The sequence below is a fragment of the Callorhinchus milii genome, unplaced genomic scaffold (genome assembly GCF_018977255.1).
Source record: "Callorhinchus milii isolate IMCB2004 unplaced genomic scaffold, IMCB_Cmil_1.0 Scaffold9, whole genome shotgun sequence".
In the NCBI taxonomy this organism is placed as follows: domain Eukaryota; kingdom Metazoa; phylum Chordata; class Chondrichthyes; order Chimaeriformes; family Callorhinchidae; genus Callorhinchus; species Callorhinchus milii.
Genome location: NW_024704750.1, coordinates 6899690 through 6916547, shown reverse-complemented (window position 1 = coordinate 6916547; position 16858 = coordinate 6899690). Strand labels below are relative to the sequence as shown.

Sequence of the window (16858 nt, the reverse complement as noted above, 5' to 3'; positions counted from 1 at the left end):
ATTCACTTTACAGTATATTCTGTGAAGCATTTTGAGATGTCTCGACGACATGATAAGGCACTATATCAAATGGACGGATTATTATTACTAATATTATTATAAACCTTGCAAATTACAGAGTGAAGGGATTTGCATTCCATCAGGCTGTTTCTATAGAATTATTGATTATAGAGGGAGTGGTCCAAAGCTTTATCGTTTAACAACACCATTTAGAAATTCTGCTCCACCTTAAGTGCCCTAATTACTGGTTCTTATTTTAAATGAATGAGTAACTTAAACCACCAATTATACATGATAAGCTAATGTAGAGAATGAACAAACCTTGTTCCAGAGATATAAGGTTTATTTTTGTATGAAAATACCTGGTAATAGTTATGAATGTTACGTGAATTTTGAAAGAACCATTTTAATCAAAGTTCTTTGAATAACTATCATTTATAGTCTGACCATTTTAAAATATTGTTTATGAAGAAACCTGTGCTTGTAATGTGGGCTGAGTAACTAAACCTGTGTGTGCACATTGAGTAGGGGTTCTGTTGCACACACACAGGTAAGTAATGACAATCCTTGCATTTGTAGTGGCACCTTTCATGTTGGGAGGATGTCTCAAAGTGCTTTACAGCATTTACTGTAAGGTGTAGTGGCAGAGTTTTTTGTAGGCCAATATGGCAACCAATATCATGCATAGTAGTGTCTCACAAGCAGCCATGAACAGCCAATTTTATCTGGGTGATTATTGGCCAAGACACCAAGAGAAACCCACTTCTCGTTTTGAATAGTGTCTCAGTTTAATGCCTCATCTGAAAGATGGCATTTCTAACAATGCAGTGGTCTCTCAGCCCTGTATTGGACTGTCATTCTAGACTGTGAGTTCAAAGACCTAACTGGGGAGTGGGAGGTGTGGGGGCTTTCGATGGGGAAAGGATCAAACTCGCTCAGCAAAGGATAAAAGTAGGAAAAATCGTAAGATAAAAAAACTGTCATTCCGGAGGGTGGGGAAAGTAAAATGAAAAGAAGACTTTCTGAAAATAAGGGAATAAAATATAACGGGAGTCACATCAATAACTTCAATCGTTTTTTTAAATTAATGCGATTGAAAGATTGACTGTAAGTGAATTAAGCATCATGAGTTCCATGATACGATTATAATAATTAGCCTTATTGAGACATTGACCTTCCAAACAGAAGTCTTCCTTCTGTTTCCATAATCACACCCACCAAGAGCTCTCTGAAGTACATCCAGAGTTTATCCAGAGTGAGTTAGATCAGAAATATCTTCCACATGCTTGCATCATTTGACCCAGTATTAATTGTTTGCTGAACATAATGTATTATTGTTCCTGAAGAAAATTGCCTACATGTTTACACTAAAGCCAACAAACCCATTTGAATTTATATATCTCATACTTAGGAAAGCAGAAGCTGAGCATATGTAGGTCACGTAACTTGAATTCTTGTATCAAAAGAGTTCCGTGCTCTACACCACAGATATGTCTCACCCTCAGAGGCACATTGATAATTATATGGTATTTTATAGATGTAAAATATAGACTAGACTAAATGGAAGACTGTAGTAATATTGCAGCTGTTGATAAGTGTTTCTTGTTTGTTTTTCCACACAGACCACACCAGTAGAATAAAAAATTTGGAACATAAAGAAAAATGAATGGAGAGTTCCACATTCTGCAACAATGATTCATTTAAATGTAATACTACATGCTTTCAATGGTCCTTTATCCATCAATATTATTCTTCAAAGTGTAACTTCAAAAATATTTTTCAATGATTTGGATGTCAGGATTTCAACAACAAAAACCCATGAGGTAGGTGTCTGCCCTTCTTTTGGGAATTTTTTTGAGGATGGAAAACTTTATTGTCATTATTGAGAAAAATACAGGAGGAAAATGAAGAAATGTTCTACGTTATTTAAAAATAACATGGGACAATTTTCACCCTGATAGTTCATCTCAGCTTTGAGTTTCCAGTAACCCTCAATGTACAGCAACAATGCCTTGAACCAAGCTTCTAATTTCTTCATATAACCTTATAAAGGCCAAGATTGATCGAGCCCCAATGAGAAGGTTGGAGGTCTCATGGTAGGATTTTAAGTTTGCTTTGTTTTTTTTAAAAGAAATGTGCAGAGATATTTATTTATACTTTGCAGATGATAATCATGATTGTCGTGTATTATTCTGCAGTTTTCCTTTAATTGCAATTCACTAAATAAATCATCAACGGAGTGTTCTAATCTACATGCTGTTGTACTGTGGAGAAATCTGAATTGTATAATAGGGTTTACTCAGCCATTACTCACTTAGCTCCAATGCAGTGCTGGGGGGATGTTGCGTTTTCGGTAGTGCCATCCTTTGCAACAAATCCCCCAAATAAAATTGGTCACTTACTCATGATTGTTTGTGGGACACTGCTGTGCGCAATTGTCTGTCACATTAGCTAACAAAATACATAGTCAACCACTTAACAGTATATCATTTCATGCGCTTTGAAGCATATCAATGATGTGATAAGGTGCTATTTCAAATGTGAGGATTGTAATTTATTTATTATCGCTCAATTGGAAATTACGGCATTGCCATAACGTTGCCTCAGTTGTGCATGAATCATAAGGGCAAAGGCTACATTGCTGAACAAAATAGCCACAGCAATCTTGTTCACATCCAACCTACAAATGAGTAATTTCACTGCAAAGGTCAGGTCGATTGATGTTATTTCTGTTCATGTACACAATGCATCGTTTATACATTATTTACCATAATCCTGTATCTTGTCGGTCACAACCTATACAGTACTTGAATTGTCCATTTCGTGAAATATTTGCAGTCAGAGCTTCAACATAAATTTTCTGAAGGGGATGGGAAGAGTGAATTGAATCATCTTGCGGTGTGTTTCAGCAGTATGTACACACTGTGTATAATTCAGCCTGGTAAGTACTTGGCAAGGTAACTGGAATAGGTTTCAATTTCCTCCTGTGCAGCATTGGGCACCACCCAATACTTAACACAGGATAATGGGAAAAGTTGTTTTTGGAAAGTATTATATAAAAATTAACATGTGATCAAATCTGCTGCTTTTTGAAAACAAGGACATTGGTGTGTTAACTTTGGCATCCAAACACAATTTCTGTTTGTTCAGATTTCCATCAACACTGACTCCACCCACATGGTTAAACAAAATACACTCTAGCAGCTTTGCTGTTTAAAAATGATCAAAGCTAGTAAATATAAATGAGAACAAATGAGATAGGTAATAAGATCTATAATAATATGCTTAACAATTGGCATCATCGAATGCACTGAGAACACGATAGGTGCAGCATAATGGATGGGATAGAAGTGCTGTAATATAAGACTATAATGGATCATGGAGTCCTGTAGGGTATTGGCTAGAGCATTCGCCTCGCAAGTGATTCAGGGGCAGGGCGAAACCTTAGGCAAGTTTCTTTATTTCACACACCTCTGTTTACCTAGCAGTAAGTGGGAACCCAGTTGTTAGTCAATTGTTAGTCACTTCAGTGGAGTCCTGTAGCTCAGTGGTTAGAGCACTCGCTTTGCAAGCGAGAGACCTGAGTTCAATTCCAGGCAGGGCGAAACCTTGGGCAAGTTTCCTTACTCCACACGCCTAATACTAATCCCTCCAAAACCAAAAACAATAATTAAATTGGTCATTTTCAATCTATGACTGTTTGTGGGACATTGCTGTGCGCAATTGGCTGCCGCGTTCGCCCACAAATATACAGTCAACTCACTTTACAATATATTCTGTGAAGCGCTTTGGGACGTCCTCCCGACGTGAAAAGCGCTATATCAAATGCAAGGATTATTATTATTATTATTATCACTTTCGGGGGGTAATAATCCAATTAAATAATATTAATAAGTCAATCCATGACTATTTGGGGGACATTGCTGTGCGCAATTGGCTGCTGGGCTTCGCCCACAAAAAATATACAGTCAGTTCACGTTACAGTATTTTCTGTGAAGAGCTTTGGGATGTCTCAAGTCGTGATAAGTTGTCTTCATCTTCTCAAAAACGTTCTTCACCTTCCCACATAGAAAGGCTTAACTATGGTGGCCACATGTGCAGCAACAGAAAACAACTGTTTTCACTAGTAAAACTGCTGCTATTGTGTACAAAATGCAACAATATACTCAAATGAGGAGTTATTAATGCTTTCACTAATAGGAAACAGGACTTATAGTTTCCTATCAGAGTAGCCAATCTGCTTCCTATTTTTTGCTGACTCCCAATAAACCTACTTTCTCTTACTGCGTCCTTTCATGCAACCTGCCACGTGTCCATTACTGAGCAATTGTCTCTAGCGATGCAAACGTTATGGTTGGGCCGGAAGTATCTTTGATTGTTTATAACTTATTTAGGCAATCCATCTTACCCACAAACCAAACAACGCATTTTTACGGCTTAGCTCTCTCTACCAAGTGAACACATCTGAGATTGGGAATTGTTCAGTTTAAACTCTTAAACATGTAAACAGGTCACAGTTCACTACTATACGATAACCTAGCATCCTTAACCAACATAACTGAACCTAAACAAGTCCAGGTATCAATTAACTACAGTGATACTACAGTTATCTTTATATACTGTGATTACAATTGTGCAAACGCATAGAAGTAGTGTATTAATAAGATAATGCAAGTAATGAGATACAGTGTCTTCACCTAATGCAAACCATGCTGTCTAAATAAAAGTATATACAGCTCCTCAGCTTTTAAAATCAAACATTATGCAATAACTATGGCAAAGATTGACTGTAACTGAGGCACTCAGCCAATTACACAGCTCAATTTAACTTGACTGTTCAATCTCTGGAAAAGAACATCTGATCTTAGTTAAAGCAGACTGTAATCTTTTCTCTGCATTCCTTCAAAGACCACCGACTTTCTGTGTTTCTCCATTCTGTGTTGTCACATTATAACATATCTTTTTGGGTGCCACACGCCTATTCTAATGAAGGAACTATATAGATTTTGCACATTTAAAGAAGCCCAAAATGATGAATCTACTACAGTCGTTTATAAATCCTGATCAGTATTTTAAAATTAAATCTTTGGTAGTATTCTTTTATTAAGTTTGAATTCCAGTTTAGGTTTCAGTATGTAATCTATGCTGAGGTAATCCCTTTGAAAAATATTTCAATCATTTTATCGCTTACTAATTTATAGACCTGACTTATTATAGTTGTACAGATGCCAACACAAGTTGCCAGGAAGTACATTTTGTGCCAATAGCCACATTATATGGGAGTTTGCATGAACAGCTGAGAAGAATGAAGGATTGAGAAATAATAGCTCCCATCACCACTAGTGTGATATAGTATCTTTACATTAAAAATGATCTGTAAAATTCCCTCCCAAAATTTGAGGAATCAGATAAATGCTCAGAACTATGCACTGCACATTTTATTTCACATTATTTAAAAAAAATACAAATTGCATTATGCTTTGTATTTTGTTGTAACTCTTCCTTAACATAATTCACTAAGACTTATGTTACCAAACATAAACAATTAAAATAAACTACAATTGTAATAAGATAAAGGATTAAAGAGTTCTGCAGTATCAAAGATATCTGACCTTCAAATAGAAGAAAATTATATACAGGCAAATCCACTTTGTTAAATTAAAACTGAACGATCATGGCATGAGTCCAGTTCTGTTGCAGACAGAAAGTGGTTCCATTTGTAACCTGACTCCCACTTTATGTTAGAGGAACATTGATTTAAGCTTTTTCGAAGCTTGAGTTTCACAGCTAAAGATGGAAAAAAAAATGCATTATCACTGCAGCAACATTTAATTCTTGAAATGGTAAAGCACAATGGATTTTCTAAAATGTACCACCATGCATGACTTCCATCATATGATAAAGACTTGGTACGTAGTCTAGGAGCCGTAAAAGATAATCTAGTGATGGAATCACCAGCCGTGGACTGGAATCCACTTTAGCCTGAAAACAGTCAAGAATGAGTCATTCTCCAAACCCCAGAATCTGCTTCGTTAATGACTTGAATAATTGAGTAATCATTTAGAGAAGGATGCAATTTTAATAAGACTATTGAAATCAATAAAATCTAAAATCATATTCGAAGTTCTCGTGCTTTCATTTGGCTGAATCGCGAAACGGTTATTAAAAGTGTTCATAGACTTTGCAGAAATTTCACTGGGCATCACTTACAGAATGCAAATGATAGTAAACTGTTGTATTCTGCCCAAAGCAGCTTTCAAGCATATGTTCTTATGCACGCTGTCATTATATACCACCTGGGTCTAGATACCCAGGAAAATAGCCTAATTAGTTAAACTAAATCATGCTCACTCCTTAGTTACTAAGATAGATATTTCTTGTTTAAAATAGGTAGTGGGTAGGTGAAAGGTGGAGAGTAATCTCTCTCATGGCTGGGGCATCCTTCTACTTTCATCAATGTTCATCTTCACTAAAAAAAACACTGTAATTTTGCAAGGATCAAGGTCACTGATGCTAATACAACCAATTATTTTGGTTTCCTTTACCTTCTTTGTTAAAATCCTGTGGGAACTAATAAACATTTAATTAATAAGGCTGTGAGTTATGTTGTAGGACCTCCAGAAATCGGATCTCGAATGGGTGACTGAGGTCACTCCACAGTCAGCAACTTTCGACTGTTTGTCCTAAAATGGAAGTGTCAATATCTTCGCAATGGCTCAGACTTCATGTGAGTAAAACTGTTTTTTTTTAAATACACAAGAAAACATCTTGCCTCTCTGGAACTCTATCTTTCCCTCTCCTTCCTCACTTTAAAGCTCATTTTAAAGTCCTTTTTGACCTTACTTTTGGTCACCTCCTCCCCACTCAAGTCTGCGATTACCAGACAGACTAGTGTTAGTTGGATTCTTGGATATCAATGCATTAAATGCTCTCATTAAATGTCTCGTGACTGCTGGGAGGTACCGCTAGACAGGTCATTGACGGGCTAATAATACACTAGATCATGTAACGTATTTGCTAATAAAATCACTGCTATTTTCTATTCCTGTCTGTGTAGATCATATGCTGCAAATGTGTTTGCCTGCATGCTTCTGCTACTCCTGCGGACCACACAACCTTCTCACTTTAGACTACTAAGTCGCGGGAGCACCTTCCCTATCATTGCCAGCGTTTCGTTAATAGCAGGTCGGCCTATTATTTGAGCATTAAACACCAACGTAATCTGAAACGTATGTAATTCACAAATTACAAGGACAGCTTGGTCACATTTGACTCAGTGTAAGCCAACAGGTTTGTTGGATATCTAACATGTAACCAAGATAAGCTGACCAGTTTCTGCAATATGAACTGCTGCTCATCTTCCACAGATCATCTCACAGCCCAGAAACACTTACACGTGGAACTCTAGCTGAGAGAAGAATGCCGAAAGAATGCATTACTTTGCAAATATTTTGTACTGCAGCGTTCAAACAGACTTACAGCTAAATTGATATATTTAATAAGTTCTTTATTACAAAAGAATATTTTGGTAACAGCGTTTTTGTTAGATATCCATAGGCTTTCAACACACCTCATGTGGAAAGGGCAGGGAATCTATTACTCGGCCTTTTAGCTTGTTATATCAAATGTTATATCAAATGTTATTGGAATTCACCTTTGTTGTTTAACCAGATTTCCTTTCACTTTAAATGGTATCCAGAAATGTGTGAGAGTGTGTTTAAATAACATTTGAATAACATTCGGTTTGGATTTGCTAAATAATCTGCTGCAGATGAATTTTATAACTACAGACACATGAAGGCAACCTGTTCGGTTTAAAACGAAACTGTCTGTTCGTTCATGTTTCAATTCATCAGGTTAATAAAATACCAAAGCATATATATCTGAACCGTACATTGTCTTACCATCGTTCAAGTATTTTATAATTTATGAGTCAAAGGGGCCTGGCACAAAATATATTGGATATGTAAAATATTCTACAAGTGGTTTGATAGCTGTCACTTTAACTCAGAAATAAAACATATGACTCCAATAATTATGAATCATAATTATTATATAGAGACAATTCTTGCTTAAAAGTTCTTAACTTGGCTGCAACATTCTCATTGTAATTCTCTTTTTTCAAAAGGATTAAGTTTATTTGCAGCCCTGGTAAACTGTTGCCTGAATTTTAAGAGGAAGTGTTAATGTCATGAAAGAATAAAAGCAAGGAAAGCTTTCCACTGATTTCTATTGAAGACATTATCACTGTGACTGAAAACTATCACCTGGTCCATTAAAATCTCTGCCTTTACATGATGTGCAAAAGCAGAGCTTTCAATCGATTCCCCACATCCCCATCACATAGCCTGTGTTAGTATTCAACTTTTTCTGCACGTTTTCTAATGACCTGAAATTGGCTTACAAATAATGAGGATATAAAGGATTTTTTTCCATCTTTGCAACGGTATGCCCACAAAGTACATAGTCAATTCACTTTACAGTATAACTTGTGAAGCACTTTGAGACGTCTCAACAACATGATAAAGCGCTAAATCGAATGCAAGGATTATTATTACTATAATACCTAATGAACCAGCTTGCTTTGTATCAAAATAGATCAATTCGTCCAAATACCTTTACTTTGTTAATGGTACATTTTTATCTGTTTGGGTGTAAGCATTACACAGAGCTGTATGTGTCAGGCCTTGAGATACAAATAATGCAAAAAAAAGTATTTAAAAGCAACTTTTGAAGTGCTTTCAAAGTGCACATCATGCGAAAAAAAGTGTTGGCTGCTAGTTTGCATGTCGTTTCCAAAAGTATTGCAACCACTGTAGCCTTAAAGGTTAACCATTCAAAAGAACTTAAAGGTACCCAGAATCATTATCAATATATGTATATCTACAAGTGAAGCCAGAAACGACATTCAATGTTCCCATATCTATTAATAAGAAACTACCACCAATTGATACTCACCAAAAGGGTTAGTGAAATAGGTGAGGGATTGTCTCTTCTGATACTGGATCTCACCAAATTTGTTGGTACAGTAAGACAAGTTGATTTGTTATCTTGGCACAATTCTCTGCAGCGACCTGGACGTCCTCTGCAGATTGGATCAATTTGGCGTAATGCATTACAGAGCTGACCTGTATAATTTGGTGCCTATCCAGGGATTCGCATTCAGTGATGCAAGAGAGAGAGAGAGAGAGACACACACACAGAGTGGACAGCGTGTCAGCATATTCTTTTTTATTCTCCTAGCTGCAGTGATGTTGGGCTTCAGCATTAGCAGCTAGCCTGTCGGGGTGGAGATACTGCCTTTTATTTTTCTACTTCAGAACTCGTCCGGTTAAAAGGAGAATTAGATCGGGAAACTACTAGAGGATTTGCCAAGATGTGCGACTGTTTTCACCTGCCCTTTGCTACCTGGCGAGGGCCTCCAGCCAGTGGTGGGGGCTTCTTAATCTCTAGCTTTGTAACCTGCTCTTGCTGCTTTGCTCTGCTCTTGCTCAGGATGCGCATCCTCAACAACCCGCAGCTTTTTTTTTAAGGGCGTGGTTAGTCCATGTTGCATGAAACGAGACAATTTACAGACGTTAAAATGTAAAGCAAAAGAAACCAGAGGGTGGTGGGGGGGAAAGAAACAGAGATTGATTGCTATTTGCTGTCTATCTATACTGTTTAACCGCTTATATTGTGGCTTCTATTGCACTTGTGCTTTTCTAACAAAAAAGAGGCATGAATATTGTACCCTAATCCAATGATATGTTTCAAGACTGCATGTGTTTAGATGCACTGTAACTCGTTATCTTAGACATAGTAGCTTGGGTTTGGACCATGGTTAGGATGTATTCTGTAAACTATTGGCTAAGATAATTCTTGAATAAGTGCCTCCAGTGAGTGTACGGACGAGATACGTTGATTTAAGATGTCTTAATACGACTACCCAGCTTTGAGAAATATCTGGCAACGACTCATTAAATGCTATCGGGAAAAGGCAGCAATTGGTTAAGGTTTGAGGCAGGGGTCAGACCGCGGGGAAAGTGACATTTACTGTAAGAATTGGACCAGAGAGAAATAGCAAACTGACACAGAGAGATTCTCTCATAAATCCGCAGATAAACAGGTCGATTTCATGAAACTTTTTTCGTTTGCTTTGTGCCGTGTAAGAATTATGATCATTATTATAATTGGTGCATTTGGATGAAGAAAAATCAATAAATGTTTTGACGGGCTGTGCGCACTCTCCGCTAACTGCGCCATGTGATATCTTTCTTTCTCTTGTGTCAATGTTATTTTTTNCTGCAAAATGTGACAGTGATTTTTTTTGTTGAAGGTGGGTGCAGGATGTCCATGAAGTCCTGTTACCCGCGCCCCCAAGTCTTTTTCCTGCAGTGCACTGACCAATAACTGAAACACGGGGAAGAATGAATGTGTTTAACTCTATTTAGGCATCCAGAGAATCGGTGTGCGTGAGTGCCGTCATTTTCGTGGCGGATAATCTTCCGACGCCATGTTTGGTGCAACATCTGCAGTAACATGGATGGAGTGACGAGGCAAAATGCATCTCTGACATCTTGTCTCAGTTCCTCCGCAGATTTATACAGTAGCGCTGATTTGTTACAAGGTGGTAACAGGAGTTTGTGAACACCCTATACAATGCTTAGGGTGTTAAAAAGATATGTATAGCGCAAGAAAATACAATTAAAATTTGATGCAGGGCTCCCAATGAAGAATTTTTCCTTATAACACTTTTATAATATTTTTTTTTACCTTTTTATTATTGTTTTGGTGGATTACTGGCCTCCCCCACCCCATCATCTCTAATTCTTCAAAAGGCTTCCATCAACTGTTTTTTTTTTGCAAGACACAGAACATAAGAGTGTGTGATGGACAATTCGAATCATGTTAGATGGTATAACTAGATTTGTAATGTGAAATCTAATAAACTAATGGAGAGTGGTATCACCAAAGGTTAGAAACCTGTTACTTCAGCACTGAGATATGGGTTTGAATCCTGTCATTATTCTGCAGTTGTCCTACCCAAAACACTTAGTACACAGCACAGAATTACAACAATGACAAGTTACATATATACATTTATATATAGTTACACAGGGTAGCATCTCAGAACACTAACGCTAGGCCAGGGGTAGGAATAAGGTGGCTGTAAGCACAGTCGAAGAAGAAAGTCTTCAGGCGTGATCCGAAAAAGGGGAAGGAGGGGACAAGACAGAGGGATTGAAAGAGAGAGGTCCAAAGTTTTGGGGCTTAGTGGCTGGAAGCATGGCTTGTGGAGTGCAAGGGACAAGATTCAGGCCGGAGCCAGCCAAATGGTGGTAGGGTGGGGAGTAAGCAGGTCAGAGAGGTAGGGAGGTGTCAGGGCATGAAAGGATTTGTAGACAAGTGTGAGGATCTTGAAGTCAATTTGTACTGTTATAGGGAGCCAGTGGAACCTGGCAAGCACTGGTGTGATGGGGGAAATGGCGGTTAGAGAGCGTGAGTATATGGGCAACAAAGTTCTGTGGATAGTGGAGCTGGGGAGACCGCCAAGGATATTGTGATAATTGAGGCGATAGATGAAGAAAGCATGGAGGAGGGTCTCGTTGCGTTGGGTGTGAGGTAAGGTCAGAGGCGGGGCAATATGATGGAGGTGGAGGAAAGCGGTCTTGATCAGGTTCTATTATGCTCAGTTTTTTTATGCCGAATTTATGGCATGATTTTGCATAAAATTGTGACCTTCAACACCAACCAACAGATATCTTTAGGCAGATCTGACTGGTTACATCCTGAAACAGCTTGCGAAGATCCTGTCTTTTCACAAGGGTCCAGATTAGATTCAAGGCACCCACCTCAACCACTTGTGTGAGGTGAAATTGCATGCGTCATGTCACGATATTTGAAAAAGTCATAAGATTGCACAATCTCATGGGCCTGTAAAATGCCTTCCTCTTTAGTGATGTTGATTTACAGTAGGATGTGCACAGCCAGAGGCTGACCATCGGGATTTATGTGTTCCTCCTGTCTTTGTATGAGACGTGCTGACTTACATCATTACTAATAAAAGGCAGGCTTCTGGAAGATATTGTTTCCACTGGGTGGTGAGTCAGTGACTAGAGGGCATAAATTTAAGATCATTAGCAAATGGGAGGATTAGGAAATAAAATTATAGATGTTTACGCTGTGCGCTGCCCTGCCAGTTCCCTGGTCGAGGCAGAATCCATATCAGTTTTCAAGAGGAAACTAGATAAATATCTGAAAAGAAAAATAATTTGCAGGGGTATGGGAAATGACATATATGTGGCACTGAATAGATTTCACTTATAAAAAGCCAGCACAGACATGATGGGCCAAATAACCTTCTTCTTCTGTGTTGTAAATTTCTATACTTCTTGTGCATGTGTGTTTGTGTGTGTGTGTGTAGCCAGAATCAGTAACAGTCACAAAAAATTGGTCCCTTCTACTTCATCAGGAAGATTAAAACAATTGGATCTAATCTGTTTTGGCCCTGAGAACATTTGTTTATGCTCTGAAGCAGTTTGTCATCAGCATTTATTTTTAAATTCTGAGGGATTTTTCATCTCGTGGTATGTTTCAGTCCAGTTATTTGCTTTCGGCGTTTAAAAATAAAAAACCCTCGCATTTGCTATTCTATTTCTTCGAACTTTAGTGACATTCATGTTTTAGTTAAGTTACTGTTAGACCAAATCTGCAGACAGTTATCATGACAGGTAAAATTGATGATGTTCCAAAAAAAATTTATTGACTAATTTACCGAGTATCATTAAAACAACAACAACAAATTACATTTGTATAGCACCTTGTATGTTGGGAGGACGTCCCAAAGTGCTGGACAGTCAAGGATTTGCACTCGAACTGGGGGGGTGCACATGGTGGGTAAAGGTTTTTTTTTGGTAGGAGCATGACCACAAAAAACGCATTATTTTTCTGTTTGATTGCAATTCCCTGCTCTTCACTGCCATCTGGGTAGTACATTTTGTGGTTTCTTAGTTAGGTCAATTACCTGATTTATCTTATTAAAATGATAAATTGAATAGTTTCAACATACCGAGCAAATCATGTTAGTTAGCTTGGTTGATACAGAAAAATAGTCTGACGTTCATCTTTGCCTGAATGTCTGAAAGCTGGGCCCTGGACTTGTTTAAAAGAAGAACCATTGTTATAGGGCACACTAACATTTTGTTCTAGGCATGGATCCAAACACTCCATTATATATTAAATCTTCCTGATGTGCTTGAACTTCCATCTTAGCTGAGCCAAAACTAGACAAGAATTTATATTTTCATTGGCATGGGTGAAACTGTTGGACTTCACAGAATTTTTTTCCCCGCAGTTTTATTATCCTCCACATACCAAAGATATTCTGAGTCATAAACAGGGTAAGATCACAAGGCACTTGTATTTTCTATGCCGTCTTTCACTACACATAGAATCATAGAAAGATTTGACCCCTTCTATCTGTCCTGGTCCTATATCGCCCACAAAAATATACAGTCAGTTCACTTTACAGTATGTTCTGTGATGCGCTTTGAAATGTCTCGAAGATGTGATAAGGCACTATATCAAATGCAAGGATTATTATTATTATATCTCCCCCAGTGTAACTGCCTATGCTAATCCCATTTCCTTGCTCTTTATGATTTTTTTTCAGGAAGTCTCTAGTTTTACTTGAGGCTTGTCAATTTTGCACTTCTGTCCTCTCGTTCTTCCTACCCTCCGCTGGAGGGAGAGCTGAGTAGCGTCTCTGGGGCTTAGTTGGTTCAGAAGTGATTTCCCTGTCAATGGAAAATCAGAAACAAGTGAATATTCTGTGGTAGTCTTAGTCATCCAAACTGAGCCAGGATGTCCATAGAACCTCAAGGGACTGTTGATGGTAGACCAGCCAGGGTTGTTATCAAGATTTTGAGGAGTAGACCAGTCAATGGGGGCTGCGATTCTCCCCACAGTCAGCTCTAGATAACCTTGCAAGCCAAGTGTCTAAGATGTAGATGGACCTAGCTAGACAACCAGCAGGATTATCAATGTTCTGGTATATTACAATCTGAAGATTTAGCTTGTGAAACTCCAGCAGAATCACAATACAAACTCTGGGGTCTCCAAGCCTTGGCTCTCGGCAACCTGCATCCAGATTTTCTGAGTATAGGTAAGTAGGGTGCACCCCTTCAGTGAGAGAGGGTGCTCTCCATACCAGACAAATGGAACCACGTCTGATCTAGCACGTTGGGTCCAAAAAATTAGACCCTGCATTATGGGTTTACGAATAAATAGATGTTGGCCTCACATGGTGAAGGGTTTCTGTGTGTATTAGAAACTCTGCTGACCAAAACTAAATCCTCCAGATCTGTCTTAAATTCTGAACTTCTAGACTGCCTTAGAGTCAACCGCTTCCATCAATATAATTCACGCATCATCACATTTCCCCCTCTCGATCTTCTTTACTTAACAAGACATATTTATAAAAATAATACAAAAACAGGAGTCGCTTGGAACACTCACCAGGTCAGGCAGCATCTATAGAGAGAGGAAAGTGAGTTAAAATTTCAGGTCGATGACCTTTTGGCACAACTGATAAAGTAATGTAACATTGATAACATTTGGCAAAGTGACATTGTTTATAGAAAGAATGTTGCTTCGCCAAATGGATCTTTGTTTTTAATATTTTGCATGCCTGGAGGCAGCGTACCCAGCCAACAATCCTACAGGGTAATTGGACATTCACATGATGGCTGTTTGTGAGATTTTGTTGGCATATCACACAGTCCTTTCCACTTCTCACTCTTTATATAATCTTCCACATTAATTACTTTTTCTTGTGTTTTGGGGGGGATCCCGGCCAACCTTTAAAAAGTATAAAGTCTCTTACGATGTGGACGGACCGAGTTTATATTCTCTCAAACAAACAACAGTCATTATCGTCAGCCATTTGAGTCGGTTCACCGAGAATAAACTGCCTCCAAAGGCAAGCTAAACATCACTTTCAATTAAAACGAATCTGGGAACAAAACCCGTTCATCATATCCTGGAGCTATTAATGGGGGAAATGAGATACTACTATAAGTGGAAGTAGATCTTATCTTGGCATCTAGTCTTGATAAAATATAATTTATTTTGCTGATGTAATGTTAGGCTGTGATGCAGCAACGGTATGTGTGCTATGATCATGGGACCATGATCTTAGCTAGGAAAAGTTTGCAAAGTTATGGAGAAAAAGCGGGGAAGGGGACTAATTGGATAACTCTTTCAAAGAGCTGGCATAGGCACAATGGGCTGAATGGCCTCCTTCTGTGCTGTAAAATTCGATGATTCTCTGCTATGATCATAAATTACAGCTTTTGGTAAAAATCAATACGGTATTACCAATTCTGTACGTGCAACAACTGTACCGTGAGAATTTTAAGTTACATGTTAATTATATAAACATTGAAGCAGACGCCTCAATATTTCTCTTCATTTTGAGCCAGTTTCAAAAATCTAAAATGACACCCACAAAACCAGTCATTTCACTATTTACAGCTCCAACAGGAATGAGCTGGTTCCCCACCAATTAAGTTCATGTAACAACCCGCATTTTTGGATAGCCTAGTTTAAAAGGCTTCTCCAAAACTCAACAGAATTTTACTAATTGGACTTGCTTTAATCCCATATAAAAATATAGAAGTCTAATACTATTTGATTTTTTAAAAAATGTATTTCGCCTCCTGAAAATGTTGGCATTTGTTAAATATTCTACACAAATGCGAAGAAAAACATTACATACTTTAATGCAGAAAGAATTAATACCCTAATGTCATAAATTCTATGAATTTCAGGATGTACAAATCCAGTTGTTAATTTATATGACTGTGTTTAGAAGCTTTAGTGTTTTAGGATCTGATAACTGCTGTTGTTATAGTGTAGTTTGGAGATTGTGATTTAGATTTAATAGCCTGAGGGAGATGAATGAGACTAATTGAACCCACCTGTTTACTGAAATGAGTGAAGAAAATTTTGAAGAATCTTTCTATTGCTGATCTATATTTTTTGTTGCACCACGGTGGGTAATTCCCTGGGTAACAATACATTCACTGGCATTGACAGGTGAGTGCATCTTATTCTTTACAGGTAAATACATTGATCTTGGCAGTGTGCGAGCATAAAGCATGTCCTGGGAGTTACATTTGTCTTTTAATTCCTTGTCCCCCTTTTTATTAAACATTTGGATTGAATTGCACTCATTTCTTTCATAACAGCAAACAAGAAATTACTGTTGTATGGCACCTTTCACGTTGGGATGATGTTCCAAGATGCCAGAAGGCTTCATAGGATAATAATAATAATAATAATAATGCTTGCATTTGATACAGCACTTTTCACATCTTCTAGATATCTCAAAGAGCTTTACAGAATACACTGTAAAGTGAATTGACTGTATATTTGTGGGAGAAACATGGCAGCCAATTGAGCACAGCAGTGTCCTACAAAGAGTCGTGGATTGAAGTGACCAGTTTATTATTTAGGATATCAACTCCACATAAACTGTACCATATTCTAGAATCATTTCTTAAAATCCTAACTACTGTAGGTTCATGGCAGTGAAAATGTTAAGAATACATTTGCCCATGAGTTACTTAAACCTCTCCAGCATTAGCTGCATTGAGCATCAATGATTTATAACTAAATGATTTACATTATGAAAATGCAAAAATAACGACAGCACTATAATGATGCATTTTCTAAATAATGTAAATGCTGAAGTTTTTTACACAGTTATTACAGCAAATACAATATATTTTATGTTAAAGGCACTTATCCAGTATCCCATTGCAGGAAAGCACTGCCAGATATATGATTCATCCTTTTGGCACAACCTAAAATA

The 16858-nt window shown here is 37.8% G+C and overlaps 2 protein-coding genes across 2 annotated transcripts in view; one reads left to right on the top strand and one right to left on the bottom strand.

Annotated features, from left to right (window-relative positions):
• Positions 1-16858, bottom strand: part of LOC103175281 — a 51981-nt gene that overhangs the window by 29142 nt on the left and 5981 nt on the right. The gene's annotated exons all lie outside the window — the stretch shown is intronic.
• Positions 9231-16858, top strand: part of LOC103175280 (neuroblast differentiation-associated protein AHNAK) — a 54360-nt gene continuing 46732 nt past the window's right edge. Inside the window, exon 1 of the mRNA XM_042338112.1 lies at positions 9231-9431. Coding sequence (XP_042194046.1) covers positions 9377-9431 — 55 coding nt within the window. The 5' untranslated portion in view covers positions 9231-9376. The remainder of the gene's footprint in view (positions 9432-16858) is intronic.